Source organism: Capricornis sumatraensis, chromosome 8, assembly GCF_032405125.1.
Source record: "Capricornis sumatraensis isolate serow.1 chromosome 8, serow.2, whole genome shotgun sequence".
NCBI classification, from domain to species: domain Eukaryota; kingdom Metazoa; phylum Chordata; class Mammalia; order Artiodactyla; family Bovidae; genus Capricornis; species Capricornis sumatraensis.
Window position 1 is genome coordinate 1,445,531 of NC_091076.1, and position 27,785 is coordinate 1,473,315.

At 66.5% G+C, this 27,785-nt stretch overlaps 3 protein-coding genes across 4 annotated transcripts in view; all 3 read left to right on the top strand.

The window, feature by feature from the left end:
- The first annotated feature begins 4,039 nt into the window (after positions 1–4,039).
- On the top strand, positions 4,040–11,236 carry SYT8 (synaptotagmin 8). The gene is given in 13 exon segments (XM_068977533.1): positions 4,040–4,128; positions 4,338–4,432; positions 7,048–7,157; positions 7,258–7,424; positions 7,796–7,894; positions 8,022–8,127; positions 8,130–8,222; positions 8,268–8,395; positions 8,481–8,586; positions 8,680–8,695; positions 8,697–8,808; positions 8,911–9,194; positions 11,210–11,236. Coding segments are annotated over 10 exon segments (1,155 nt in total). The 5' UTR covers positions 4,040–4,128; positions 4,338–4,432; positions 7,048–7,063; the 3' UTR covers positions 9,145–9,194; positions 11,210–11,236.
- On the top strand, positions 10,628–12,953 carry TNNI2 (troponin I2, fast skeletal type; the record flags this gene model as incomplete). The annotated part of the gene is made up of 8 exons (XM_068976239.1): positions 10,628–10,659; positions 11,210–11,239; positions 11,413–11,419; positions 11,945–11,986; positions 12,076–12,204; positions 12,348–12,437; positions 12,541–12,717; positions 12,825–12,953. Coding segments are annotated over 8 exons (603 nt in total), but the record flags the coding sequence as incomplete, so codon positions are not given.
- Positions 12,954–21,883: 8,930 nt separating this feature from the next.
- Positions 21,884–27,785, top strand: part of LSP1 (lymphocyte specific protein 1) — a 35,697-nt gene continuing 29,795 nt past the window's right edge. Inside the window, exon 1 of one of the 2 annotated variants that reach the window (XM_068977178.1) lies at positions 21,884–22,040. In XM_068977178.1, coding sequence (XP_068833279.1) covers positions 21,973–22,040 — 68 coding nt within the window. In that variant the 5' untranslated portion in view covers positions 21,884–21,972. The remainder of the gene's footprint in view (positions 22,041–27,785) is intronic. The other variant, XM_068977175.1, reaches the window with a different exon arrangement.

Sequence of the window (27,785 nt, forward strand, 5' to 3'; positions counted from 1 at the left end):
TGGCCGTGGGGCCCGGAGACCTGGGATGTGGGGTGCAAACCCCTCAGGGCCCATACTGGTGAAAGGAGAACAGAGACCCCCCAACACTCAGACTCACGGCACGTGGGACTCAGGCACTCGGGAGTGGCGTGCAGGGCCCTGATACCTGGGCGAGCGCTGGACACTCGCTGTCAAAGGTGCCTGGAGACTTGGAGGCACAGGGGCGAGGTGCCGCTGCCAGTCACGGGGGGTACGGCCAAGGCCTTCCGTGAACAGGGTTCACGGCCCTCAGGTGCTCCAGGGACGGCAGAGGGTTCAGACCCCCCGGAAGGGTCCTGGAATCCCTGGACCCTCGCACAGCAGGGACCCGCCTGCCTGGAGTCGGGGGTGAGCCCAGTGGAGGCACCAGGGCAGGATGAACAGACTCACGGGGGCCCAGACATCCCTGAATGGGCACCGGGCATTCCAGTGGGATTTGGAACCAGCCACTGGGGGCCTGAGATCTGGGACGTGGGCCTGTGTGAGAGGCAGGCAGTGGGGTCTTGGCTCCCCGAGACCTTGATGAATGGAGATTCAGGCAACTGGAGAGAAGGCCTTGGGAACTGGAGGAGGATGGATGTCAGCTAGCACTTCCAAGGATGGCCCTTCCGAGTGGGGGGGACGAAGGGGGCGGGCGATGGGGGGACGATGGGGGGACGATGGGGGCAGACGATGGGGGGACGATGGGGGGACGATGGGGGCAGACGATGGGGGGACGATGGGGGGACGATGGGGGCAGACGATGGGGGAACGATGGGGAGGACGATGGGGGCAGACGATGGGGGGACGATGGGGGGACGATGGGGGCAGACGATGGGGGGATGATGGGGGGACGACGGGGAGGACGATGGGGGTGAACAATGAGGGGGTGAACGGCGGGGGTGGGTGGCCAGAGGTCCTGGAGACAGGGGCGGCAGGGCACCCTTCAGGCTGATGGCCGGAGCCCTCATTATCAAGGTGATCAGAGAAGTGGGACGTGGGCCGCCCAGACACTCAGAAACCTGTGGGTCAGAGTGTGCGGCAGGAGCCGTGGGCTTCTGGGGCCTGAGGCTTCATGGAAAGAGCGTACAGACTGCAGCTACACCCAGAGGGTGGTAGGGCGGGTGGGAGAGCGGTCTGGACTCAACACAGAGGGAAGGGTGGGGAGAGTCAGAGAATGAGGCTCATGGTAAAGGAAGTACGGAAGTGCCGGTCGCTCAGTCGTGGCCGGCTCTTCGGGGTCCCGTGGACCACAGGCCCCCGGCAGGCTCCTCTGTCCATGGGCCTCTCCAGGCAGGAGTACTGGAGTGGGTAGCTGTGCCCTCCTCCAGGGGATCTTCCTAGCCCAGGGACCAAACCCAGGTTTCCTGCATTGCAAGCAGATTCTTTGCCGTCTGGGCCACTAGGGAAGCCCAAGGTGACAGCGCCTGGCCTGATCTATCTGGATGAAAGAATAGGCCGGCCGGCCCAGGTGAGCAGGTGCAGACGCAGGCAAAGGTGCCAGCCCCCAAGCATGTGGAGACACACGGCTGAATTCAGGTGCTGGGCTGCCGGCTGCGCCAGCTGAGGCCCTGGGACGGGGCAGCCAGACCTCCGACAGAGGAGCGGGAGGCAGCTTCTTGCGGGGCTGGTGTGCATGCCCAGGACTGTGTCCACGTCACCCGATGCCCAGCAGGTGGGCGGCCAGGTGCCCAGTGTCCTGGTGTATATCATCAGGATGACTGATGACAAGAAATGCATCCTCGTACTCCAGGGAATGGGGTGAGGCCCCAGGGCTCCCAACCAGAGCCTGCAAGGACTCGCCCCCATGGTTCCCCCAGGCTCTCAGTCTTAAGGGGACGTGGATTGGACAGCTGAGCTCTACAGCAGAGTGGGACAGGGGGCCTCAGACACTCCACGATTGGGGTAGAGGACCCAGACACCCAGACTAAAGGGTAGGACCCCGACACGTCTCTCGGACGGCGTCCAGCTCTTGGGAAGCGCAGGCACAGCCCCGGACACCTGGCCATGCGGCGAGCAGCCACCCGGCACAGGAATGAACAGTGCAGAGTGGGGTCAAGCTCGAGGGGGCACGCACGGGTGGGGGCTGTGATGGGGCGCAGGGCGTCCAGGCCACAGGAGCAGGGCCGCGGGGCTTGACCTGGCACTCCGGCCAATGAGAGACGTGTCGGGCGCCCAGGGGGCCAACTAATGCGTACAGGGTTTCCAGGAACCAGGTGACCACAGAGAGCCCCCCGGCACCTTGAGTGTGAGAGGAGAGGCTGCCCGGAAGCACAGAAGCTCAGTGTGTTTCCAGGAGTCCCCAGGAGTGAGGAAAAGGTGCTCTGACGGCGGGGGTCCCCCGATGAACAGATCCCCCAAGGGAATGGGAATGGGGCCCCCGAAGCTGCAGAGGAACCACGGGTCCCAGAGGCCCGTGGGAGCCGCAGCCGAGGCGGGGAGGGAGCCGATGCCCGGGTCACAGAGAACCCCTGTGCTCTGACACGGGTGCTGGTGAGCAGGCCTCGCAGCACACGCAGCTGACGCCGGGCACACGCAGCTGATGCCGGGCACACGCTGCCTCCGTCTCCGGGTGGCCGGGTGTAGTTCACCCAGACGCCCCAGGAGGCAGGGCTTGGATCCCAGGGAGACCCAGGCTCAGAGTCAGCAGGCAGACCCGCTGCTGGAGAGGAGCTCAAGGAACCAGCTCCGCAATGCGGACCCTCAGCGGGGGAGGCAGGCTCCTCGGGCGCCTGTGTGACACGTACAGGCCCTCACACTCAGACGATGGGGTGCAGGCGTCCAGATGGAGAAGGCGCCGTTAGCCCGAGTCGAGGACCGCCAGGGCACCCCCAGGCTGGGACCCAGAGGATGGGCACCGGGTACCCCAGCCCATGGAGGCCTGTGGCGAGCTGAGTGCCCACCCCGCGTGGGTCGGCGAGGGTGGGGTGCACGCGTGCTGTCCCGGCACGTCTCATGGTTCCTTGCCAACAGCTCCCGGCTCCCCCAAGCTGGCGACTGCCATGAGTTCCAACCTCAAACATTCCCCCAGCAACCTCAAAGGAAGCATCCCGTCCAGGAGCCCCGCCAGGGTCTCCATGTGGCTCTTGGCTGCCAAGCCGCCGTCTCGGGGCCTCGGGGCTGGCCTGGGGCTGCCAGCTCTGTTTGGTTTTCCCCTTCCTGCCCTGGAACCTCAGACGCCCGTCTGGCCGTGGAGGCGCCCAGATCCTGGGAAAAGCACAAAGGCCCTACACAGTTGGGCCGGGAAGAGCCCCTCGCGGGGTAAACACTGCAGGCGGGCCCCTGCACCCCCGCGCCCCCATCACGCCCACCCACGCGCCTCGGCCCCTGCCGCACAGGAGCTCCAGCAGGCCTCCTCTGGGCCCCAGAGCTGTTTCGCTGCTCCTTCCGAGCCCGCATCCCCGGGTGGGACAGGCAGAGGGACCCAGGCCTTACGTGGGGGAACACGTGCCCAGAGGGACACGCACACTCCCAAGCGCCACGTGCCCCAGAGCCACACGTGACCAGCCAGGACACACGTGTGCCCACGCATGCGCACGCATCCCGTCTGTGTTGTCCCCAGAGCAGCCTTGGCACTTGGGCCCAGTGTCCCGGAAGTCCTGCCCAACAAGCGTTGCGGGCTGGCTAAGCATTAACCAGCCCCACATCCGGCCGTGGGTTGGTAATGGGTTGGGAGACACCCTGACCTGGGTGGGCCTGTCGGAGCTGGACCCAGGGAGGGACCGGACCCGGAGTGACTGGACCAGATAAACTGGCCAGAGCAGAGTGGAGCTCCGGTGACCTGCCCTGCTGGGCCCTCTGAAGCATGAGGCACGGAGGGTAGAGCGGAGCAGGACTTCTACCTGCTGCCTCCACAGCCAGGGCCAAAGGCTCGGATAGAGTGGCCTCCAGAAGGCTCCCTGGGCTCTGGAAGCCAGCAACGGAAGGGCCGACAGGCCCGGGCAGTCGTCAGGGAGGGCGCCTGGCCCTGCTCACTTTGCTGGGTGCCAAGTGCCCCCGGGTTCGGCTCCAGCGGACCCGGAAAGTCGCTTGCCTCCAAACCCAGGCATCCTCCTGACTCAGAACATCTCCCCCGGTGTAGACCTTTCACAAACCGCGTGCAGCCTGGTCTCTGCACTGCCTCACCTGAAGGTCAGCCCCAGAGGGCCAGCACTACCCCCAGCAGGGCTTTTGGGAGGAACCGCGATGCCCCAGGGGAGCCCTGCGGGTGGGGTCCTGGGAGGGGCCCTCCTCCCAAGGGAGTTTCCTGGCCCCTGAGGGCCAGCAGTTCCGGCCCCGAGGTGGGGCTCCCCAAAGCCCTGCCTCCCACACCCCGCCACCCCCCGCCCCACCCCAAGCAGAGTTTCCAGTCATTGGAGGCTGAGCAAAGCTGCACACTCGGGCACCGTCTTCCAGCGCCCAGGGCCGAGGGGGAGGCCAGGAGGACGGGCGTCAGGTGAGAGTGTGTGGTGGCCGGGCGGGCCTGCTGCCCCCCGACGTCCGGGGGAATCCTGTTCTTCTGGAAGGAGGCCCATGGGAACTTGGTTTCTGGGAAGAATCAAGCATCCCAGTTAGACCAAAGGTGGAGGGGTCAGTCACTGCAGCTTTGGTGGGTACCCGGCCCCAGGTTGACAGGGAGGCCCTCCCCCGGGGAGAGCTGGCATGGAGACACAGCGTGGAGCCCAGCGTCACTCCTGCGGGTCCCAGGGCCCGGAGTGAGCAGGGCTTCCTGGAGGAGGGGGCCTCACTCAGGTCTCCAAGGCCAAGCAGGACGGGGAGGGGGCGGCAGTGGGAAGGTCACGAAGCAGGAGAGCTTGTCAGCTGAGGGAGCAAACCGGCTTGTGCCGGGAGGTGGGGAGAGGGTGCCGCCCTGCCCAGAGGGAGCGAGCAGGGCGGCCTGGAGGGAACAGCGGAGGGGGTGGCGGGGGCTGAGACTCCGGAGACACCAGCTCCCGCTTCCTGGGAGAAGCGGCCTCAGCACTCGGGAGGTTTTCCCCAGCAGGGCCACTGACGGCCCACTCCAGGGGGAACTTCCTGTCTCCGGAGCGGCCGGTCGGGGAGGCACTGCCCAGGCAGGGAGGGCATCCAGAGGCCGGCGCGGGGACAGGGAGGGCTGAGCAGGGCCCGTGGGGCCGCCCCTGGGCCACCTGCCCTCCTGGGGCCCCCGCGAGCGCACCCCAGGACCCGGGCCTGGACGCAGGCGGGCGGCCCAGCCCGGCCGGCGGGGCAGACAGCGCCACCTGGTGGCCGCGCGCAGGCCGGAACCCTGACCACCGCGGGAACCCGGCAGTCCAGCGGGACCCCGCGCCTGCCCAGGCCTCGGGGCCCCCACCGCTCGTGGCTCCTCTCGGGTCCGCTCCCAGGCCCCTCTTGCGGCTCTGGGGCTCCCCCTTCACCAAACCCCGGCGGTTCGAGGTCCACGGCTCTCCGGTCAAACAGGAGGAGGACACCAGCCAAGCGGGGTGCGGGGAGGGCGCACACTCGCACACTCACGAGAACGTGTGCACACACACAGGCACGCACACGCACCCCGCCCCCCCCACACACACACACAGATGGGGATTCTGGGCTGACAGTGATCACCGACCCCGTGTTCCCAACCATGAGAACAGCGAAGGAAGCTGTCTTAACCCCAGGACGCACCTGGGCTCTGACATTTCAGCAGGTAAAGGTGGCTTTCAGCCCCACGTTGGAGCTGGGACTCCGCGTCCACCACAGGGCTGCTCCAGGGGCCTGCGGGCCCGCGGCTCTGGCCGGCCCACCCGGAGCACTCCTCCAACCAGCATAGGAGTGGTCAGAGGGGCCGCCCGGGCCTGTGAGCACCCCGAGCGCCCCACACTCCACCACCAGGGCCTTGCCAGCGGCTCCACAATTGTGGGGCTCACAGAGGACTCGTGCGGCCCCTTGCTCCAAACCTTAGCTCTCCAAGCTGGCAGCGGCGGGAGTTAGAGCAAGCCCGGCTTCCACTCTGAGCCCCGGCCGGCCTGACGCCCCCTCCTCGTGTGGGTGGCTCCCTGGGGCTGGGCCCTGCCTGCTGCGGTTGGACAGCCAATGTGGGGACGAGACAGGCGCAGTCGCGGGGAAGGGGAGACAGCCAGGCTGTGCGGCAGGACCCCCACGGCCAGGACACCCCGCTCTGACTGTGGCTTCTCCTTCAACAGGTTGGGCCGGTGCTGGCAGGGGGCGCTGAGACTGAGATCTCGGCGGGGCCCTCTTCCGACGCTCCCCGCACTTTGCAGCAGGGTGGGTGGGAAGCACAGTAGTGGGGGTCCCGCTCCGACGCCTGCCTGTTCCTGGGGGGCTGGGGCTGGGCCGGGTCCTATGACCAGGCCACCGGTGCCCCCAGGAGGGGGGGAGCCCCCCATGGCCTGAGGTCTCAGTGTGAGGGCTGTGGGGGTCCCTGCGGGGGTCTCTGTGGGCATGCTCCTCCTGAACGGTGGGCCGCACTGGCCCGGCCCTCCGTGCCCCCAGGAGCAGAGCTGCTGAAGGGTTGGGGCAGGCAGGCGGCAGGAACACCGGCCACGCCCAGCTGCACACTGCCCTGCCTGCCCCCACCTTGCCGTGCCCCTCGCGGCACCTCCTTGGGCCTGGACATGCTCTGACGACCCCTGCCGACCCCGAGGGTGTGACCCCACTCCCACCCCTCCTGCACCCCCGTGACCCTAGCAGAGCCCCGGCCCCCCAGAGCTGCCACCCCAAGCCCCCCAGTTGCTCTGGGGCTGGTGACAATTAAACACGCCCCACCCGAGTCACTAGCAAACCGTGGTGGGCTCAAGGGGGCCGGGGCCCAGTGAGAGCGGCCAGGTGGGAAGGGGCTTCCTGGAGGAAGGCAGTGGAAGGACTGCCCAGGCCGGGCCTGCTTGGTGGGGCTGGGGAGGGGGTGGTGGCCGGGAGGCTGGGCCCGCACCTCCCTCCACCTGGCGCCGCTCGGAACACTTGTCCTGGTCACCCCAGGCGGCCTCCTTGCCTGGGCAGACCGAGCTGGCTGCTGCTGGGCAGATGGGATGGTGGGCAAGGTCCCCAGGGGTCACCCTCGTGAGTGACCTGGCCGCCCGGGCCATTTGCTCCAAGGCAGCGGGGCCAGGAGATGGGGCACCCTCCAGACACCCACAGTGCCCGCACCCCAGCGGGCACCACAGCCGCTCCTGGGCTCACACCGGACCTCACCACCCCCATCCCCTGTGAGTCTGTGGGCCCGTGGGGGAGAGTGCAGACGGCCCAGGGGGTGGGCGGCGGTCGCTGTCTGCAGTGGCTTCTCAGGCCGTCTCTGCGCCACCCCAGGGCTCCGCTGGGCACTCGTGGCCGCCGCCGTGGTAGCGGGCATCCTCCTCACTTCCTGCCTGCTCTGCACCGTCCGCTGCCGCCGCCGTGGGCGCCGCAGGAAGAGGCCCAGAGACAAGGAGGCTGTGGTCCCGGGCACCGCCGAGCTCAGCACCACCACCCACCTGGTGAGAGGCGGGCAGCCGGCTCCCCGTGGGCCAGGGCCGGGGCAGCCCGGGGGCCAGGCTTGGGGGCCAGCTCCGCCCCCAGGGTGGTCTGGTCTGCCCAGGGCAGAGGCGGGGGCCTTCCCCACAGGGGAGGTGACGAACCAAGGTGAGCAGGGGCTCGGGCCACCAGGAGCTGCAGAGGTTCCGGGGGAAGGCAGTGGCCTGAGAGGCGGATTGGGGGGTGTCGTGGCCAGTCCCGCAGGGCCGAGCGGAGCGTGGCCTTCTAGTGGCCTGGACATCTGCTCCGCCGTGGCCCCGCTGCCTGCGGGGCGGGGGCTCTGACGGGCACAGGGTGCCCACACAGCGGTCAGCATTCTCGTGACACCACCCAGGTGCAGCCGGAGTTGGGTAACGTGGCATCTGGACCTGGAGGGGCCCAGCAGTGGGGACGCCTGCAGCTGTCCCTGGAGTACAACTCTGGAAGCCAGGAGGTGAGGGGGTCCCAGACGATGTGTGGGATTTTGGAGGGGTGATGAGTGAAGGGCGGGTGCCCAGTGCCGGGTGGCGCAGGGCTGACCGGGGAGGGGCCCCTTGCTAAAACAGCCCCCTGGCTGCTAGATCAGGGTGGGCCTCAAGCAGGCCGCAGACCTGAGGCCCGGGGCCCCGGGCGGCACGGCGGACCCCTACGCCCGCCTGAGCCTGTCCCCGGACGCCAGGCGCGTGCACGAACGAAGGTGCATCGTGGCACGCTGTGCCCCGTGTTCGAGGAGACCCGCTCCTTCCACGTGAGTCAGGGCTGGGCCCGGGGGGCTGGGCGGGGCGGCCGGGCGGCTCACACCCCTCCCGCAGGTGCCGCCTGCGGAGCTGCCCAGGACCACAGGCACCTCTCCCAGCACCGACCGCTGGGCGCGCTCAGCCTGCCGCTGGGCTCCGTGGACCTGCAGCACGTGCTGGAGCTCTGGCGCCCGCTGGGCCCGCCCGCCGCAGCCGAGGTGAGCCCGCCCGCCCCGGGCTCCTGCCCCCCACCTGGCTCCGCATGCTGGGGGCGCAGCTGAGGCCCTCTCATGCCCCCCACAGCCTGAGCAGACGGAGGAGCTCTGCTTCTCACTCTGCTACGTGCCCGGCCCGGGCCGGCTGACCGTGGTCGTGCTGGAGGCCCGAGGCCTGAGCCCGGCGCTGGCAGGTGAGAGCTGGACCCACCTCCCCATGTGGACAGAGGAACCCAGGGCTCAGCCCTCAGACCTGGGAGGCCCTCTGACCCCTTTCGCTCTCCCAGACCCCTATGTGAAGATGCATGCTGAACCAGAGGAAGTGGAAAAGGAGAAAGACGTCGGCCAGGAAGGGCACGGCCACCCCTTACTGCAACGAGGCCTTCACCTGCCTCGTGCCCTTCAGCCAGATCCAGGTGGGCTGCCTGGAGGAGGGGGCGGGAGAGAACCTCACTCGGGGCCAAACTGACCGCTGTCTCTCTCCCCCTCCTCCTACACCTCTGCCTGCTTCTACCCAGAGCGTGGATCTGGTGCTGGCCGTCTGGGCCCGGGGCCCACAGCTGCGGGCCGAGCCTGTCGGCAAGGTGCTGCTGGGCGCCCGGGCCTCTGGGCAGCCTCTCCAGCACTGGGTGGACATGCTGGCCCAGGCCCGGCGGCCCGTCACCCAGTGGCACCGCCTGCAGCCAGCCAGGGAGGTGGACCAGGCCCTGGCCTTGCAGTCCCGCCTGCGTCTGCCCTTGCCTGGCTTCTGAGGGCAGCCCTGGGCCTGGGCCTCCCCGTGCGCATTGCCCCAGGGCCTGTGGTAATAAACGCCTCCCCTCCACCGTGTGTCCTTCCTGAGCTCCGCAGGCCCGGCGGGGTCAGGGGCTCCTGACACCGCCATGGCCCCTCCCGTGGACAGGGAGAGGGTCTCCTCTCGTGGCTCAGCCAGGCCTCTGACTTGCGCCTGACCCCTGAGTGAGGGCAAAGGGGCCCCTCCAGGCCCGCTGGGGATGATCCAGGAGAAGGGGCCCCCATCTGTGACTAGAGAGTTAGAGACGGGCCCCTGGGGACACACCGGGCAAGAGCGAGATGTTTGGGGGGGTGGTGACAGTGGGCGGAGGGAACTCCAATTCCTGGGGCCACCCCAGTCCCCCACAAAGCCCCCAAACCGACTGGATGATGGTGCGGGGCCTCCCCTGCACGCGCAGCAGGGGGCAGTAGATGCCTGCAGAAGCCACCCTGGGGCCTTTGGGGGCTCAGCCTGGCCCAGAAAGCAGCTCTAATCCCCACACATCTGGACGGCTTTAGCTCTCCCGGACCCTCCCCGTGGCCGAGAAGCCCCAGCTCGGAGGATGCCAAGTCATGGTCGTCCGGATGCCTCTGCTGGGCGGGGGCCTGGGCGGGGGGCCGCAGGCCCAGGGCTGGGGTGAGGAGGGTAGTGTGCTGGGCCTGCCTGAGCAGCCAGGCGGGCCCTGGGCCCCCTCGGGTCAGGGAGAGGTTCCCAGGCGGGTGGCGCCGAAATCCTGAGTTTGAAGAATGTGTTCTGAGCTGTGCGGGGAGCCAGCCCACGGGCAGGGTGGTCGGGCAAGGCTGCACGTCCATCTGGGACCTCCCGTCCAGCTCTGAGAGGAAGATGGGATCCCACCCCTGGAGGGCAGTCACTCTACCCTCAGCCCAGAGCCCCCGGTGCTGCTGCAGGCCGCAGAGGCTGTGTCTGGGGTCCGGCCTTGCCCCAGGCCAGCCTGAGGCAGGGAGCACTTGAGCAGCTCATGCCCAAGCTGCCCACTGGGCTAGAGGGGACTGTGGGCAGCAGAGTGTGAGCGGGCTGCTGTTTCCTGGGGGGCCCAGAGGCCTGGGAAAGCCGAGGGCGACCCAGAGTGGACCCTGACTCTGGACAGACAGGGCTGGGCAGGAGTGACCCCTCGGCTGACCCCTGAGCTGGCACCACGGCTGCTGAGGCAGTCACGCTGTCCTCGGGCTCCTTGCAAGATGCGAGGGAGGCGACTCGAAGTCGTCACCTCGCCCTAAATAGACCAACCCAGCCTCAGCACCCCCTCCCAAGACTTCTTGGCCTGGATGGCAGTGGCGGCGGTGGCGGGGCCAGGCCAGGCGGCTGGGCAGGTGGGGAGGTCCCTGTGCCCCCATTGGTCTGAGGAGGACTCCATGCCCTTTCTGAGCGGGGGCCCAGCCCGGGGGAGGCCATTTATAGCCCTCCCCCGGACCCACCAGCCCGACTCGCCACTGCCGGCCTGATCTCGGTCCCAGCGCCACTGCCCAGACGCGAGGTGAGGCCGGCCCGGCCCGCCGAGGCCAGCACGGGCGCGTCTGGAGCGCGCTCGCAGAGGGACTTCTCAGGGCGAGGGTGGGGGTCCGGGGTCTGAGGGCTTCTGCAGAGCAGAGGGCTGCAGGGAGACGCCTCCGGAGGGGGCTGGCATGGCATGGGGTCCCGGACGGCACGGTGACAGCCAGGCCTCGGCTCTGAGCCTTGGGAAGGGGGCTTCGCGGCGTGAGGGACCCCAGGCCCTACCGGGGGGCAGCGTCTTCTGTGCACTTGGGCCAGAAGCCGAAGGAACAGGGCTAAAAATAACCGGCGGCTCAGGCGGCCACCTGCGCTGGCCAGACCCACCCTCCCGTGGGGACAGCTGCAGCAACTCCAGGCCCGCGGGGACATTTCGGGCACCCTGTCTCCTCTTACTGCTCCCCCCCCGCCCTGGGGAATTCCAAGACGTGCCCCTGAAGGAGGTGGGGGCGGGGGGTGGGCTGCTGTTCTCCTGGCCCCACCGGGTACAGGGCAGGCGGGCAGGGGTCCTGACCCCTCACCTTTCTCTCCCACAGGCTATCAGCTCAGGAGCGCACGATGGGGGAGTAAGTGTAACCCCCGGCCTGCTGCCCATGGGGCCCCCGCCCCCCAGTGCTGGGTGGGGGTCTCTGCGTGTCCCCACCTGGCCACCCCATGTACCCGCCCACCCCATCACACAGCCCCATGGCGCTAACCTCTCTTCTCTCTCCCCTACCCCCTGCCCGCCCTCCTGGGACAGTGAGGAGGTGAGTACCAGCTTGGGGGTGAAACACTGAGGGGATGGGACCCCCAAGTCAGGACAGGCCTGAAGCTGGAGCTCCAAGGCCCAGGGAGACTGACTCTCACCCTGTGGGTGAAACTGCCCCACCCCACCCCCCGAGACACTGAGAAACAGAGGAAGTGGCCTTCCCGTTGGCCCCTCCCACAGGCCAGGGGAAGTGGGCTGCGGCCTGGTCACTGGGGAGTCGCTTCTTCTTTCTCTTGGCTGCACCCCGCCCCCACCCCCGGGGCCCGAGGGTCTCCCCTGCCCTCCTCCCGCCTTCCCTGTCCGAAGTCTCTTCTCCAGACCCCAGGCCTCCCCACCAGAAGGGCCGCCCCGGCAAAGGGTCACCACGCGGCCCCGTGTCCTAGGCCCGTGTTCCCCACCAGGCCCAGGCCCTGCCGTGCCTCGGGCAGGATGCACGGCTGGCCGAGTGGGCAGGGAAGGGTGCGGGGTGCCAGGACGCCCCACCGGCCGGCCCTGACGGCACCTCCTCTCCCCTGCCCTGCAGAAACGCAACAGGGCCATCACGGCCCGCAGGCAGCACCTGAAGGTAAGTGAGGGCCCGGGGAGGGCGGCCCGGGGGCTCAGCGGCCTGGCCAGCCGCGCCCTCACTGCCCGCTGCCCCCACCCCACCCCCAGAGCGTCATGCTGCAGATTGCGGCCACTGAGCTGGAGAAGGAGGAGGGCCGCCGGGAGGCGGAGCGGCAGAACTACCTGTCAGAACACTGCCCGCCACTGCACCTGCCCGGCTCCATGTCTGAAGTGCAGGTACCCGGGGCCCCCGCATCGTGGGCCCTGTTCCTGGCCTGGCCCGTCCACCCCCGGGTCGGGAGGACGGGCGGGGTGGTCAGGGTGGGTGGAGGCCAGCCGTGGGGGTCGCCCGCTCGCCCACCCGTGACCTCCGCCGCCAGGAGCTCTGCAGGCAGCTGCACGCCAAGATCGACGCGGCCGAGGAGGAGAAGTACGACATGGAGGTGAGGGTGCAGAAGAGCGCCAAGGAGGTGAGCGGCGGGGGGGGGGGCGCGTGGGCCGGGCGCGGGCTGCCCTGACGGCGGGGCCCGGTCCCCGACGCCCGCCCGCCCAGCCTCGCTGCCCGCCCTGCAGCTGGAGGACATGAACCAGAAGCTGTTCGACCTGAGGGGCAAGTTCAAGCGGCCCCCGCTGCGCCGCGTGCGCATGTCGGCCGACGCCATGCTGAAGGCGCTGCTGGGCTCCAAGCACAAGGTGTGCATGGACCTGCGGGCCAACCTCAAGCAGGTCAAGAAGGAGGACACCGAGAAGGTAGGCCGCCCCCGGCGGCGGGGGGCTCAGCCTCGGGGCCCGCCTGCGGGGGCCGGATGCGGGGCGGCGGGGAGGCGGCGCCGGCCTGAGCCCTGTCCCGCCTGCAGGAGCGCGACCTGCGCGATGTGGGCGACTGGAGGAAGAACATCGAGGAGAAGTCGGGCATGGAGGGCCGCAAGAAGATGTTCGAGACCGAGTCCTAGGCCCCTCGCCCCGGCCGCCGCCCGCGCCCCTGGCACCGGCGGGCCCTGAGGCTGACTTGGCGCCTGTCAATAAAGGATTCCAACCCCCACGCCTGCTCCTCCCTGCCCTGGTCCGGCGCCGCCCTATCCACAGGCCGCCCTGGGAAGGCCCCGAGACTGTGCCTGGGCTTGGCGTGGGGGAGCCACACGCGGGCTTCGGGGGTCCCGGCTGTCCGGGCGGGTGGTCTCCAGGCCGAAAGCCCTCCTCCTCGCCCACCCACTGGGGCGGCCGGGGCGTTGCAGAGCGACACCCGGAGATGGGCGCGCGTCTGTTGTTGCTGGCATCACAGAGGCCCCCTCGGGGCCAGAAACACTGTCCTTGAGGCCCCGGTACACGCAGGGGCCTGGGGGGCCCTGGGGGGGCCTCCCTCCCCGCACAGGCAGCCCGTTCTCCCCAGCTGCCCCTCCCCAGACCCCAGGCCCCCGGAGGGGCTTGGGGGGCGGTCCTGGACCAGACTCCTGGGGGCCTCGAGGGGCTGGGGTCTGTCTCCCCTCAGAGACTGGTGACAGAATAAGGCAGCCCCTCTCTGGGCCCAGCGGGAGGCCTGCATTCCTTCCTGCCCCCCCCCGGCCCTGCCACCCCCCACATCAGGACACAATGTCCCTGGCAGGCCCAGATGGGACTGTCACAGCAAGGCCGCCTTCAGCCTCCTTCTGAGGGATGATGGCGCGGTCCGCGAAGGCCCCACGCTCAGATCTCTGGTGGGGAGGCCAGGCCGCCACTGTGATGGAGCGGCTGTCCACCCTGCCCTTGCCCTCGGGAGGCCCCCGCGATTGATGTGCAGGGGCCCGGAGCCTTGAGCGTCAAGGGAGGGACGTCAGCCCGCCCAAGGCCTTGGCCTGTCCCGCCGCCTGGCCCTGCAGCACAGGGACTGGGCTCCGTCCTGCGGGCACCTTCCTGCGGGCACCTTCCTGCGGGCACCTTCCTGCGGGCCCTCCTGCTCGGCTACCCTGTGACTCGGGGCAGGCCCAGTCCTAGCGCTCCCGGCGGCGGGAGGCGGCGCTCCAGTTGAGGCTCGCCGAGTGCGGAGCCCAGCGCGGGCAGGCAGCAGGCAGTGGGCTCCAGGACTGAGTGGGCTGCGGTGGCCAGAGCTCCCAGTGGCGGAGGCGGCACCTGCCCCCCACCCGCAAAGTGAGCCCAGCAACTGTGCAGGGAACGGGGGCGGGGCTCCCCAGGGATGCAGCCCCCACAGTCGCCACCGACTCGGTGGGTTTGGGGAATGATCTTCTTGCAAGCAAATGTCAAACACGAGGTTCCAGAGAGTGACTCCCTGGGCTGGGGGGCAGGTGGGGGTGACGTCGTGCTTGGGGCAGCACAGTAGACTTTTCTGTGCTCAGTTGGGTCCAACTCTGTGTGACCCCAGGGCCTGTAGCCTGCCAAGCTCCTCTGTTCATGGAATTATCCAGGGAAGAATACTGGAGTGGGTAGCCATGCCCTCCTCCAGGGCGTCTTCTCAACCCAGGGATCGAAGCCACGTCTGCACTGGAGGCGAATTCTTAACTGTCTGAGCCACCTAGGAAGCCCCCTGACTTATGGGTACTTGTTGCGTTTTCCAGTGAACAAACGGCATGACAGAGAACCACGGGAACCGAGCCGAATGGGCAAACACCCACCCAACGCAGCTCGGCCTGGCTCCACACCCCTCTGCCACCCCCTGAGGGTGGCGCTCCCAGGTGACCTCAGTGTCCCTGCAGCTATGTGGACATGGGCCCAATCCGGGAAGCACGTAGTCCAGCAGCGGGCAAGTGTTGAGGGCTCTGCCTTCTAGAAAGTTCTCTGCAGCCTAGAGAATGGTCGAGGCTGGAGGCTGTCACCCCTGGGGGCGGGGTGTGGGGGAAGCGGCAGTGGGTGGAGAGAGATTCAAGAGGCAGAGCCCCCAGGAAGCAGTGGACCAGAGAGACGGGGCACTCAGGCCTGTGCCCAGAGCGGGTGCAGGGCTGGCTCTGCGGGCGGAGGATGTGGCTGCTCCCAGACAGACAGCTGGGTGCAGGGGTCCGGGCTGAAGACGGGGTCTCAGCCCTGGCAACAGATGAGGGAGGCAGCGGCTCCTGGAGCGTCCGAGGTGGACGCTGCCCGGGAAGGAGCCCCAAGGACAGGAGGAGGGCAGCAAGACGTGCAGGGGACGTGCTCACCCGGGGGTGATGCTGGAGGTCAGGGAGGGACGCAGCCACAGCAAGTCCCGGGGAACCTGGCTCGTCTGGGCCGGGGAGCCGGGTGAGGCTGGAGGAGACTGGCTGGATGCTCCCGGCTGGTGTGGGGTGTGTATGGGTTTGGGCCTGCAGCTCACTCCATCCTGCCCTTGGGGAATGCCCAGACACCGGGGTCTTGGTCCCTGCACCGACCTCCAGGAAGTGACCAGGGCTCAGGGGCGGACGGCTGAGCACAGGGGCATGGGTGCACAGAGAGCCAGGACCGTCTCGGGGCCAGAAAGGAAGAGGGCAGAGCGAAGACAGAGCAAAGCAATTGAGGGGAGGTGGTCGGCAGGCATGCGGTGGCCGGTGAGAGCTCAGCGGTGGACTGAGGCTGAGTCTGCACTGTGGTCAGGGGAGAGGGCTGCTCCTGTTTTAGGAAAGAGACCGTGAGTCCTTAGGAGTAGAGGAGGCTGCAAGAGGGACAGAGAGATGGCAGGTGGCGGAGCTGAGGACGCGCAGGGCCTCCGAGGGTCAGTCTTAGAACTTTTCTGCCTGCTTGAAATAATTTCCTCCTAATTAAACCTTTTTTTTTTAAAAAAAAAAAGTCAAACCAAGAAAACTCTTAAACAATGGCAAAATGGTTGTTCTTCAGTTGCTCAGTTGTACCTGACTCTGAGACCCCATGGACTGCAGCACGCCAGGCTTCCCTGTCCTTTACTATCCCTTGGCTTTCCTCAAATTCATGTCCATCGAGTCAGTGATGCCATCCAGCCGTCGTTCTCTGTTGCCCCCTTCTCTTTCCCAGTATCAGGGTCTTTTCCAATGTGTCGGCTCTTTGCATCAGGTGACCAAAGTACTGTTGCTTCAGTCCTTCCAATGAATATTCAGGATTCATTTCCTTTAGGATTGACTGGTTTGATCTCCTTGGTGTCCAAGGGACTCTCAAAAGTCTTCTCCAACACCACAGTTTGAAAGCATCAATTGTTCGTCACTCAGCCTTCCTTATGGTCCGACTCTCACATCAGTACATGACTACTGGGAAAACCGCAGCTTTGACTAGGCAGACCTCTGTCGAGAAAGTGATGTCTCTGCTTTTTAACACACTGTCTAGGTTTGTCTCGCTTTTCTTTCAAGGAGTAAGCACCTTCCAGCTCCACGGCTGCAGTCACCATCTGCAGGGATTTGGGAGCCCCCGAAAATAAAGTCTGTCCCTTGATGATGGGAGGTGGGGGACTCGGACAGGGGTCTCGGGAGGGTCCCGGGCCCACCCTTCTTCAGCAGGTCGGGTGAGTGCGGTGGGCCAAGGAGGCAAGGCAGGGCGGGAGGTGCCAGCCTCAGGGACGGGACGCTGCCAGGGGTCCACTCGGGAGTGGACAGCGCCCTGTGGGCTCGGGTGGGCTGTGGCCCCTGCGCTCCCTGCAGCTGTGAGACAGGCTTCCCTCCCCCTCCCCCTGCACCCTCACCTCGCCAAGGAAAAGCCAGGGGAGCGTCCACCTGGGGCGCCCACGGGGCTTCACCTCTTTAGCTTAGCCCCTGGCAACCTGTCCACATCTGTCCCCTCTGGCCCCCAAATACCAGCTTCATCTGGGCCGAGACCTGCTCCCCCTCCAGCTCCAGCCCTGGGCCTCCTTGTCACCCTCCTCCCCGACCTCCACTCACTCCCCTTCACAGCTGGTTGGCCTTGGTTTACCCAAAAATGAAATGGGTTTGCAGGTGAGTATACCTGCCTCACAGGACAGACAGGTGAGGACAGAGCTCTGACTCCTTCTGGGAGTCTTCCCAGCTTCCCCAGTCACTCCTCCATGACACACCTGCCTCAGCACCAGGCCGAGAAGTCTCTCTCTCCTGGACTCCGCCTAGAAGCCTTCAGTGAGCCCTCGGGGCTGAGGGCACATGGTCTGGGCCATAATGACCTTGTGTAGAGGGGAGATATCCTCAGCTGGGGCAGGAGTTTGCATGCCCACTGTCCACACTGGGCCCCCAAGGCTCTGCTCATGTCTGGCCCCACCTCCCGACCACCCCATCACCAATGTCCTTGCCAGACTCCTGCCCTTTGTCCTCCATTGTCCTGGGGGGCCTGGGGAAGACCCCCAGATGGCCTCTCCCCGCTGTGAATCAAGATGGCTGGGACAAATATCAATAACCTCAGATACGAAGGTGACAGCACTCTCAGGGTGGTATCATGGACCCTCCACCCGGAATCCTTCACAGCCAGCCTGGGGCCTTCCCCCTCCTCGTGGCTTCTCCTTCTGGAGCTCTGCTCCTTGAGGCTCTCGTTCTGTCGCTCAGTCGTGTCCGACTCTTAGGGGCCCCGTGGACTGCAGCACGCCAGGCTCTCCTGTCCTCTCTATCTCCTGGAGTTTGTTTAAACTCATGTCCATTGAGTCGGTGATGCCATCCAACCATCTCATCCTCTGCCCTCCCCTTCTTTTGCCTCAATCTTTCCCAACATCAGGTCTTTTCCAACAAGTTGGCTCTTTGCATCAGGTGGCCAAAGTATTGGAGTTTCAGCTTCAGCATCGGTTCTTCTAACGAATATTCAGGGTTGGTTTCCAGGGCACTCTCAAGAGTTTTTTTTCCAGCACCACAGTTTGAAAGCATCCATTCTTCAGCGTTCGGCCCTTTTTATGGTCCAACTCTCACATCCATACACGACTATTTGAAAAACCATAGCTTCGACTATTCAGATCCTTGTCAGCAAAGTGACATCTCTGCTTTTTAATACACTGTCTAGGCTTGTCAGAAGTTTCCTTCAAAGAAGCAAGCGCCTTCTGATTTCATGGCTACAGTCACCATCTGTAGTGATTTCAAGCCCAAGAAAAGAAAACTGGCCGCTGCTTCTGCTCACCCTTCTATCTGCCGTGAAGAGATGGGGCTGGACGCCACGGTCTTCATTTTTGAATGCTGAGTTAGAAGTCAGCTTTTTTACCCTCCTCTTTCACCCTCAACAAGAGGCTCTTTAGCTCTTCTTCTCTTTCTGCCATTAGAGTGGTGTCATCTGCATATCTGGGGTTGTTGATATTTCTCCAGGCAATCCTGATTCCAGCTTGCGCTTCCTCCAGCCCGGCATTTCACACGAGGCCCTCAGAACATAAGGTAAATTAATGAGCAGGGTGACAATACACAGCCTCGAGGTCCTCCTTTCCCGATTTTTAGCCAGTCTGTTGTTCCGTGTCCAGTTCTAACTGTTGCTTCCTGACCTGCATACAGGTTTCTTGGGAGACAGATAAGGTGGTCTGGTAGTCCCATCTCTTGAAGAATTTTCTACAGTTTGTTGTGATCCACACAGTCAAAGGCCTTCTTGTAGTCAATGAAGCAGAAGTAGATGTTTTTCTGGAATTCCTGTGCTTTTTCTATTATCCAACGAATGTTGGCAATTTGATCTCTGGTTCCTCTGCCTTTTCTAAAGCTCATACATCTGGAAGATTTTGGTTCACATACTGCTAAAGCCCAGCTTGGAGGATTTTGAGCATGGCCTTGCTAGCAGGTGAAACGAGTGCAACTGGACAGTAGTTTGAACTTTCTTTGGCTTTGTGACAGTTTCAGGCTCACTGAAGCTGCCCGCCTTGCAGGGAGACCCAGCCAGGTGCCCAGGAGTCCCAGCCACACGCCTCGGCCTGACCCCCAGCCCCACCAGGGGTCGCGACCCCTTATCTGCTCCCCCGTCTCCTCAACCCTCCCCTGCCTCCGGTGGCTCCTGTAACCCGCCTGCCGCCCCGGGCCCCCACCTGACCTGGTCTCTCGGTGCAACTGCTCAGTGTGGACACACCCTGTCTGCCCGACGGGCGTCCACCCTGGCCTCCCTCTGGCCTGCCCCCTCCCCCCTTGCAGACTCCCTGTCCCTTTCTGTACCCAGGCCAGGACCCCAGGGCCCGGCTCACCTGATGCGGGAGCACGGGCTGCTGGGGAGCTGCACCACCAAACCCCGAAGCTCCTCCCCGAGTAAAGCCCGCCCAGCGTTGCGCACACTCATGCGCGAGGAAGCCTGAGCGCGTGATGAGGGTCACGGTGCAGCTGGAGACCCCGGGCCTCCCTCCAGCCTGCTCACCGCCGACCGTCTCTCTCCCAGCATCTCCTTGCTGTGCCCACACCCACACAAGCCCCCCAGGACGCCTCTGCTGGGGTTTCTGCAGCTGGCATCCGTGTCTGGATCCTCCCGAGACCCGACCTTCTCTTGCTTCATCTGTGCTCGCTGATGCCACGCCTGGGCCCCCAGCGCCTCCAGGAGCCCTGACTTCTCACCCCTCGTCCCCAGCCTCCCTCAAGGTCTCTCCTCTCCTGCCCTGCTAGCCAGGGCTCCGAGGTCCTCAGAGGAGGGGCCTGGGGCCCCAGGATGAGTGCAGGCCCCCTCCCCTCCCACCTGGATGGGGCTGAGAGTGAAGCGCTCTTGGCGCTAAGCCCCGAGGTGTGGGGCTGTTTGTTACAGCCACTCCTTCCTTCCCTGGCTGGCACGTCCCTGAGTCAGCGTCCAGGGCACCGACGAAGCACAGCCCGGCAAGTCCGACAGCAGGACTCACGTCTCCAGGCCCAGAGGCCGGAATCCCAGACCCAGATGCGGGCAGGGCTGGCCCTCCTGAGGCCCCTCTCCTGGGTGTGCAGATGGCTGTCCCCTCCCCACGTCCTCCAGGGTCGGCCTCTGAGTGTGTCTGAGCCCTGACCACCTCTTCCTACAAGGACACCGTCGGCGCTCCCGGTGGATCAGGCCTGCGTCACCCTCTTCTGCCTTGGCCTGGCCCTGCGCTGGAACGTCCCCGATTTTGGCCCCTGCTCTTCACTCACCCCACCCACTCTCGCATTCACCACCTCCGGCCCCAGAGTCTCATCACCGGTCACTGGAGGGTGTGGTCCTGACACTGCTCTCCCCAGGGGCCTGTCTCACCTGGGCCTCGGGGGCCACGCTGTCCGTGGCCCAGCCTGCCCCGGGGTGGTCTGCCTGGGCAACTCACAGGCAGGCAGTGCACCTGGGCCCTTCTGCCCCCGTCTGCCTCACCCAGACCTCCTCCCGGCCAGCCCCTCAGGACCTGCACACCTCGGCTCAGCACCTAGAAGCCTTCCTGGTGCCCACCCCGCCCTCCCGCAGGACTCATTGCTTCCCCCGGTCCTTCTTTGTGTCACTGGAGACCGCGCCGGCCCGGGAGCAAGAAGGGGCTGAGCGCGGCCTCTGCCTCCTGAAGGCCCCTCTGGAGTCTGTGTGATCGACGGCGTGTCTGCTTCCTGGGTGGACCCTGAGCTCTTCCGAGGAAGGCCAGCTCTCCTCACCTGCCCCCCAGCGGGGCACAAGGGCCCTCGGACTCGGACACTGGGTCCCCAGGGGTGCCGTCTGCCTCTCGCACGTGGGCTGGACCTGGCAGAGTGGAGGAGGGGCTGGAGGTTTGAGGATGGTGGGCCCGGGGCATTTCTGCCTGGTGCTGTGAGGTTCTCGCACACGCACGCAGAAATGGGGTGGAGGGAGAAGGGGAGGCTGGAGGCGTGGTCAGCAGCTGGCCGGCCCCGGGACGTGGGGGGCAGCTGAACCTGGGGTCGGGCAGAGCCTCAGGGCAGGAGCTGGACCTCAGGAGGGGAGAGGGTGGCGGAGCAAGATGCACCCAAGGAGGAGGAACCCGGTGAGCGGCGGGACGCTGCCCCCCATGGGCCCAGAGCCCCGGGCGCCCTCGGGCACGGCTGCCATGGGCCCCCACCTCCCAGGCGTGGAAACAGGGTGTCTCTCACCCTCCAGCTTCAGCAAGTGTCGGGGCCTCTTTGCTGGACACACAGCAGAAGGCGGGGGTGTGAGCGTCCCGGAGCGGCTCCCACACCTCCCGTCCTGGAGCCCGAAGGTGGGGACCCAGTTGTCACAGAGGTTCCTCCTGGCCCCTCCCCAGTGTCTGGTGGTTTCCTGGGGCTTTTCGGCTTGAGATGCACCACCCCCACCTCGCTTTCATCTTCAGTTGGCGTCTCCCGACAGGCCGGAGGCTGCCTCCAAGTTTCCCCTTTTTGTACAGACATCAGTCATCCTGAATTATGACCTAGTGACCTCATCTTAACTGATTGCATCTACAGTGACCCTATTTCCAAATAAGGTCCCGTTCTGGGGTGCTGGCCAGCGGGACTCCAGCCTCGGATTTGGGGACACAGTTCAGCCCCTCCACAGGAGGGATCTGTTGTTTCTGGGCCTTTGAGGGTGGGGATGGGCAGAGAGGACACTGTGGAGGGCCCCAGGACCTGGTGAATGCTTGGTGGTGCGGGCCAGTCCCGAGTCCCCCAGCCATGGGGGCTGGCAGAGTCCGGGGGCAGCAGAGAGACCCCAACAGTTCAGGAAAGTAAAGAAGACTGTGAGTGAACACGGGGGTGGATGAGGGGGCTCCTGTAGGCAGGGCGGCTCAGGCTGGGCCCCAGAAGTCTGGAGAGCAGGGGCCAACGAGGGGTGAGCCAGCCGAAGGCCCGAGGTTCGGGAAAGGGGACCATGCTCGGGGAGTGCACCCAGGAGACGCCCCCCGGGGAGGTCACCACGCTTCACGTGGAGGCTTAGGGACTGGGGCCATGCCCTCTGCCTGGGAACAGCAGCCGTGGAGAGGTGGACTTGGAGGCCGGGACTGCGGGTGGGTGGGGGGCTCCTGCGCAAGGTCCCAGCCCCCACACCCTGCACCTCAGCCTCACCTCCGCCTCTGGGCCCTCCAGGCCCCTGCAACTTGCTCAACGCTTCCTGGTGACTCGTGTTTTTTTTTCTCTTCTCCTCTTGCAGCAACAGATTAGAAAACAACACCCCAACCCCAGCCCCGATGCACTCCAAACCTCAACCTGCAGCCGGAAGGGGGAAGTGAAACCCGGCCGGGGGTGGGGGCTCCAGGGCAGCCGCCCCAGGAAGCGCCCAGAGCTGCAGTCACACGCACAGTGAGGACTGATGGCGGACACTCCCAGCCACCCCGGCTCCGAGGAGCGGCAGGAGCTGCTGGCGGAAGAAGACACAGGGTAAGGCCCCGGGCTGGGCCACACGCATGCCCAGGCCCGCACAAGCCTTTGCATCTGCACGCTGTGGGGCCGCGCTTAACCCGAGGTCTGCGGCACCGCGGGGCCCGGACGCGGCTCACAGGCTGCTGCAGGGCGTCTTCCTGGGTCCCTGTCCCCACCCCGCCCGGGGCAGTTAGATGCTCTTTTGTGCACCGCTGCAGCTGGGCCTCACTGGGAGAGGTGGGTTCACCCACCCGCCAGTGGGATGTGAACCGGGCTCCAGGCAGCTGGACGCCCAGGGAAGAGCCCGGGCCTCGGGCAGGCAGGACGCAGACTGTGAGGGCAGGAGGTGGGGTGGGCCCTGGCCAGGAGGGTTGCTCAGCCTCGGGAGCCTCGAAGCCTGTGCTGGGAGTCCGACCAGGCCCTCTCCCGGGCCGCCCTGACCCGCCAGGGGAGAGGAGGCAGAGGGCGCTGCGGGGTCTGAGTGCCCGGCAGGTGGGGGGATGTGAGGGGCCGACCGGGGCTGGGCTGCGCGTGGGGACAGCCGGAGCTGGGAGGGGACGCTGGCCACCCGGGTGTCTGCAGGAGGCCGCCGGGCTCTGTGGAGCACCCTCGCCTGAGGGGGGGGGAGGCGGGGTCCCTGGCTGTGGGGGTCTGATGGTCCCAGGGTGCAGGGGCTGCACAAGAGAGCGGCCAGGGCTCGTGGACGGACAGACAGTCGGGGCGTGGGCAGCTGTGTGGAGAGAGGCCACGGGCCCAGCGGGAGGATGGAGGAAAGGAAGGGGGTGAGACGCTCGGAGCCACAGGACCGAGGTGGAGCCGAACAGCTGCCCCCACTTGCTCCAGGGCCGCTGCGGGGGGCAGGCAAAGGGAGAGCCAGCTGGCCCACTAGGACCCCCGCCAGCCGGGCCACCACAAGCCAGGCTCCCCACGGCCTCAGGGTCTCCTTGCAAAGTGGATTCTGCCCCCAGCTCTCCCATGGGAGGTTGGAGGCAGTGGTACCCGGTTCCACGATGATGCTTTTATTGATGAGGAAGGGAGGCTGGAGCTGTCGGCGAGGCGCACGCATGGGCAGGTGAGGGCGGCGCACGGGCATCTCTTCCCGGCCGAGCTCCAGGGGAGCCCTGGGTGGGGCCCATGGGGCTGAGTCCTGGGGGGCAGGGGCAGCTGGGCAGCAGCTGGGGTCCAGGGGGGTCAGGGCGCACGTGCCCACCCCGGGCTGTTGGGGGTAGCTGGGGGTTGCCAAGCAAGACCCACCGCTTGCGGTAGAGGAGGGGAGAGAGGCGTGACCCAGGCTTGCTGCCCCAAGGAGGCGGCCTGTCCTCCTGCGGGGCCGGCGCGCCGCACGGAGCAGGTGACGGGAACAGCTGTCCTCGCTCGGGAATGGCTCTGCACGTCAGCGCTGCCCAGCCCGGGCTCTCATGCACCTCCGGCCACCGCATGCCCATAGAAGGGCACAGCTTGCGCGGCGGCTGGCAGGGGCCTGCCTGCTCCTTGGCCCCATCCTTGACCCCCCCACCAGCTGTCGTGCACGCGGAGGAGAGGGGGCGATAGAGGCAATGGCCACCAGCCCCGGGCTGGGCGGCTCACCGGGGCCTGTCCCTGGGGCTCGGGGTCTGTCGGGCGCTCGGTGGGAGGATCAGTCCAGAGACACCCCTCGCCCTGGAGTTGGGCGCCCCCAACATCCACCCCCTGGCACGGTGTGCGTCCTGACCTTTCAGAATGAAACTGAGACCCAGGGCGGGGGGGTGGGGGGGTTCTCGTTTCACAAGGTGACAAAGGGAAGCGGGGATTTTCCTGTCTGGGGTGACAGAGAAGTCCCCGACGCCCAGGCAGGGGACCTGAGGCTGGGAAGCCCCTCCGGGGGGCGGCCCCTGAGGGCCAGGGTCTGCTGGGACAGAGAGCAGAGCTCAGAGATGGCCGAAGACTGTCTCCCAGCCCCCACTGGCCGCCCGCAGCAGAGCCGTCAGGTCGGTGGGTCCAGGGCAAGCCATCCCCTCAGACTGCCTGTGCACGGGACCAGCCCCCTCAAACTGCCCCAGACGCCTTGGAGGCCCATGGGTGCCCCAGCCCTCCCCGAGGCCAGGCCGGAGCAGGCTGGTCCTCCCTGTGCCCTCCGCCACCCGTGGGCAGCATCTCGGGCCTCTGCCCACCTCCCCTGCAGCCCCAGCTGCAGCTCTGCGCCTCCCCGGTTGGCTGGGATGACAGGGTGGCCTACAGACCCCTGCCCCTTTTCCGGCCACGCTCTTTGTCCACAAGCCATGGGACCACGTTCTTCCATGCGTGGAACCGTGTGCCCCGGAGTGGCACGATCCACACCCCAGGGCGGCCGCTTTTGCCCCGGCCCCACGGCCCTCACTGTCCCGCTGTCTGGCCTTCTCAGCCCTTCCCCCTTCTGGAAGGTGCCGGAATCACTGCAGACTGGACAGGACCCTCCTCAACCTCCCTGGCAGCCCCACCCCTCTCCAGGCTTCCAGTTTCCTCTGAGCTCCCCTCCCCCGGGGGCCCCAACCCCAGGTTCCCTTTGCATCCACCACTGCCCATGGTGGGGGCCCACGTAGAGGTCGGGTCTGTCCCCTCCTGGGACAAGGCTGGGATACGGTGAGCGGGTGTCTCCCTGACCCCCAGGCCATTGTCCCCCTCCCAGCCCTCCAGATAAGGTGTGACCCTTGTCCACGTGTCGAGCTCAGGGGGCAGGCGGGTGGCAGGGGGACAGCCTGCAGGCTCCCCCTCTGGGCCATCTGTCCCCACAGGCCCTGTCGAGCCTGCCCTCTGCGCTACAGGACCTGCAGGACAAAGGCCGCGGGTCCCCACAGGGCCGCGGGCAGTGGAGGAAGGGCCGAGCTGGCCCGGAGGCCTCGGACACATCCGTCCGGCCAAGGGAGCTGGGGTGGGAGGGGCCCGTGGCCCCCCAGGCACCCCACGACTCTCCCTGTCGCCCACTTGCCTCTCCAGCAGGCCCAGCACCACTTGGAGCAGCGAGTGGCGCCAAAGCCCGCTCAGGAGGGCGGATGGCCCCCCCAACCACGCGGGCTGATGGGGCGGAGGGATGGGGGCCACACACTGGGGCTCCTCTCCCAGCCTCCGGCCCAGATCCGGGGGCGGCAGTCAGAGCCGGGTCAGGCCTCAGGACCCCCAGGTGGGCCTCGTCTCCTCCTCCCCCAGGTCAGGGGTCTCGGGCGCCCGGAAATTTCCCAGGGGAGCGGGAAGGCTGAGCTCAGCGCGGATGATGGATGCCTTCCTTCTGCGTCTCCTCCCGCCTCCATCTGGGCCCTTCACGTCCCCTCCTCGGTGCGGGGAGGGAGAGGACCTTCACACACACGGGGAGGTCAAAGCAGGGCCCACCCCGCCGACCTGGGAAGCCGGAAACCCTTCCCTGCCTCCCCACCCCCTCCCTGGTCCCCATCTGCCTCCTCAGAAAACAATCCTGGAGCCGCAGGGGCAGAACCAGGGGGGTCTTGGGGTCAGGATGGGCGGCCCCTGCCAGAGGGGTACCGTGGGTCGAAGCGGCGCTGCCCACCCCCCACGCCCCCTGCCCGGCCCGCCTCTGCAGCAGCACCCCTCGCAGGGCCCAGACCAAGGGCCAGCCCCCCTCGGGCAGTGGCCAGAAGCCCCCAGGGCCAGCCCTGAGTGCCGCCTTTGCCTTCCTCGGTTCTGACCCAGGGCAGGGGCTGGGTGGGCCCAAAGACCCAGGGAAGATGGCACCGACTGCTGAGGCTGGCCTGGGACTTTCTGGGGTGACTGCACCCCACCCCGAGGCCTCAGTTTCTTCAAGTGCACAGTCATCACTTACAGCCTAGACCGGCCTCGCTGAGCGCTGGAAGCACTGCCCAGCCAGGCAGGCCGGTGCCAGGGCCCCTTTCCATGGGCAGAGCTGAGGCTTGAGGCCTGCACCCACTGCTGGAGGGCAGCTGGTCACTGACTCTGACCATCTGCTTTCCTGCAGGGGCCCAGGCCCCCTGAGATCCAGCGAGGAGTCGGGAGGACCCAGAACTGGCTGGGCTGCCCTTGGAGGCCCTCAGAAATCCCACAGACTGGTGCTCCCTGAATTTTCTGGGATGTGGAGAGCCACCCTAACCAGAGCACAACTCAGAAGACACCCCGGAGTCTGCTCCCAAAGCAGAGATGGGGTTCGGCACCAGCAGGGGCAGTAGGTCCTCTCCAGGGCCCCCTGGAGAGGTGCCCTCAGCTTCTCCCCCAGGCCCAGCCCCAGCCCCGTGCATCTCGGGGTCCTCTTTCCAATGGCTGCTCAAGGCCTTCTTGGAGAAGGGGGTGGAGAGGGGGCCTGGGCCACAAGGCCACCAGTGAGGGCAGTTCCCAAACCTCCCCTGCCCTGAGTCAGACTCTCATTGCCATGAGTGGAGACCCAGCGGGGAAGGCGCAGGCGGGGTGCAGGCCCCGGGAACGCTCAGCCAAAGGGGAGCACCTCACACCTCCCCTCACACACTCGAGCCTGGAGGGAGGGGGCCGGGCCGGCCTGTGAGGGTGTGGAGTTTACAGGAGATAAGGGGATGGGGAAAATCAGGCCTCCTCACCGGCCAGCACGGCCCTGCAGTGCCAGACACAGGCAGATAAGGGGTGGGGGGTGATGGGGGAGGAAAGCCCTGGCCCTTTCCTGGGGTCAGGCCTGTCTGTCCGCACTCCGTCAGCTCCCCGCCTCTGAGCCAGGAAGGTGGGAGCGGGTGGGTGGAGGGGCGAGCACCGTCTGGTCCCCTGGCTGGCGGGGAGGGGCTGTCTGGGAACCTGGGAGCTGGGTGCGCCTCGCCCCGCAGGAGCCTGGAGCAGGGCCAGCGCCGGGGGCGAGAGGACCCAGCGATGCGCCGGCAGAGCAGGGAGTGAGGGGGCAGCCTCAGCCTCCCCACTGGCCCCCGGGGGAGTGAAGACCGGGAGAGGGTCGCTGCCCAACTCTGTGCCCGGGAGGTGGGGCCTCAGACGCTGCCCTTTTCCACCCACCAGGGGAAAACACAAGCCCCTCACTCCAAAGGGGTCTGTGCCCCTCCGGGAGAGGACCTGCTCTGCGGATGGCTTCCCTTCTGAGGTCCCAAGGCTGCCCACGCACCCTCTCCTCTTCAAAACAGAAGTGGGACTTGGGACACATGGATCCAACCAGTTGATTCTAGAGGGATCTGGAAAGACAGCGCGGGCCTTTCTCCCGGTCCCAGCCCCTCCCCAAACCCCAGCCTCATGAGGCTCCCACCACAGCACGCTGGCCCGTCTCCCCTTGCTGGACCGAGGCTCACATGAGACAGGTGAGCTCTCAGGAACACTGCTGCACCGGAGGCCCCTCTTCCACACTCCGGCCCTCACGGACTCTCACTGTTTGACACATCTTTTGTTTAAAAAATCACTGATCTGGCTTTACTGGGTCTTAGTGGCAGCACGCAGGATCTTCACTGATCATGTGGAATCTTTCGTCCTGGCGCGCGGGCTCCCCCGGCGGCGCGCGGGCTCCCGGGCCCGGGGCTCAGTAGCTGCAGGGTGGGCTTAGCCACTCTGCGGCATGTGGGAGCTTAGTCCCTGGACCCGTGGCCCCTGCACTGCAAGGCGGAATCTTAACCGGTGGACCATCGGGGAAGTGCCTGACACGCCTTTCACTGAGATATAGCTCTGCGTGCGTGCGTGCGTGCTTGTCTAAACAGGACAGAGCCCTCCCTCCCCAGTCCTCACTGAAGTTCTGTTGCGGCGCTAACCTTACTGGGGAGAGAGCACGCGCCTCTCTCTTCTATAGCCACAAGTTTATGAACCATGTCTTAGTCACAGAAGAAA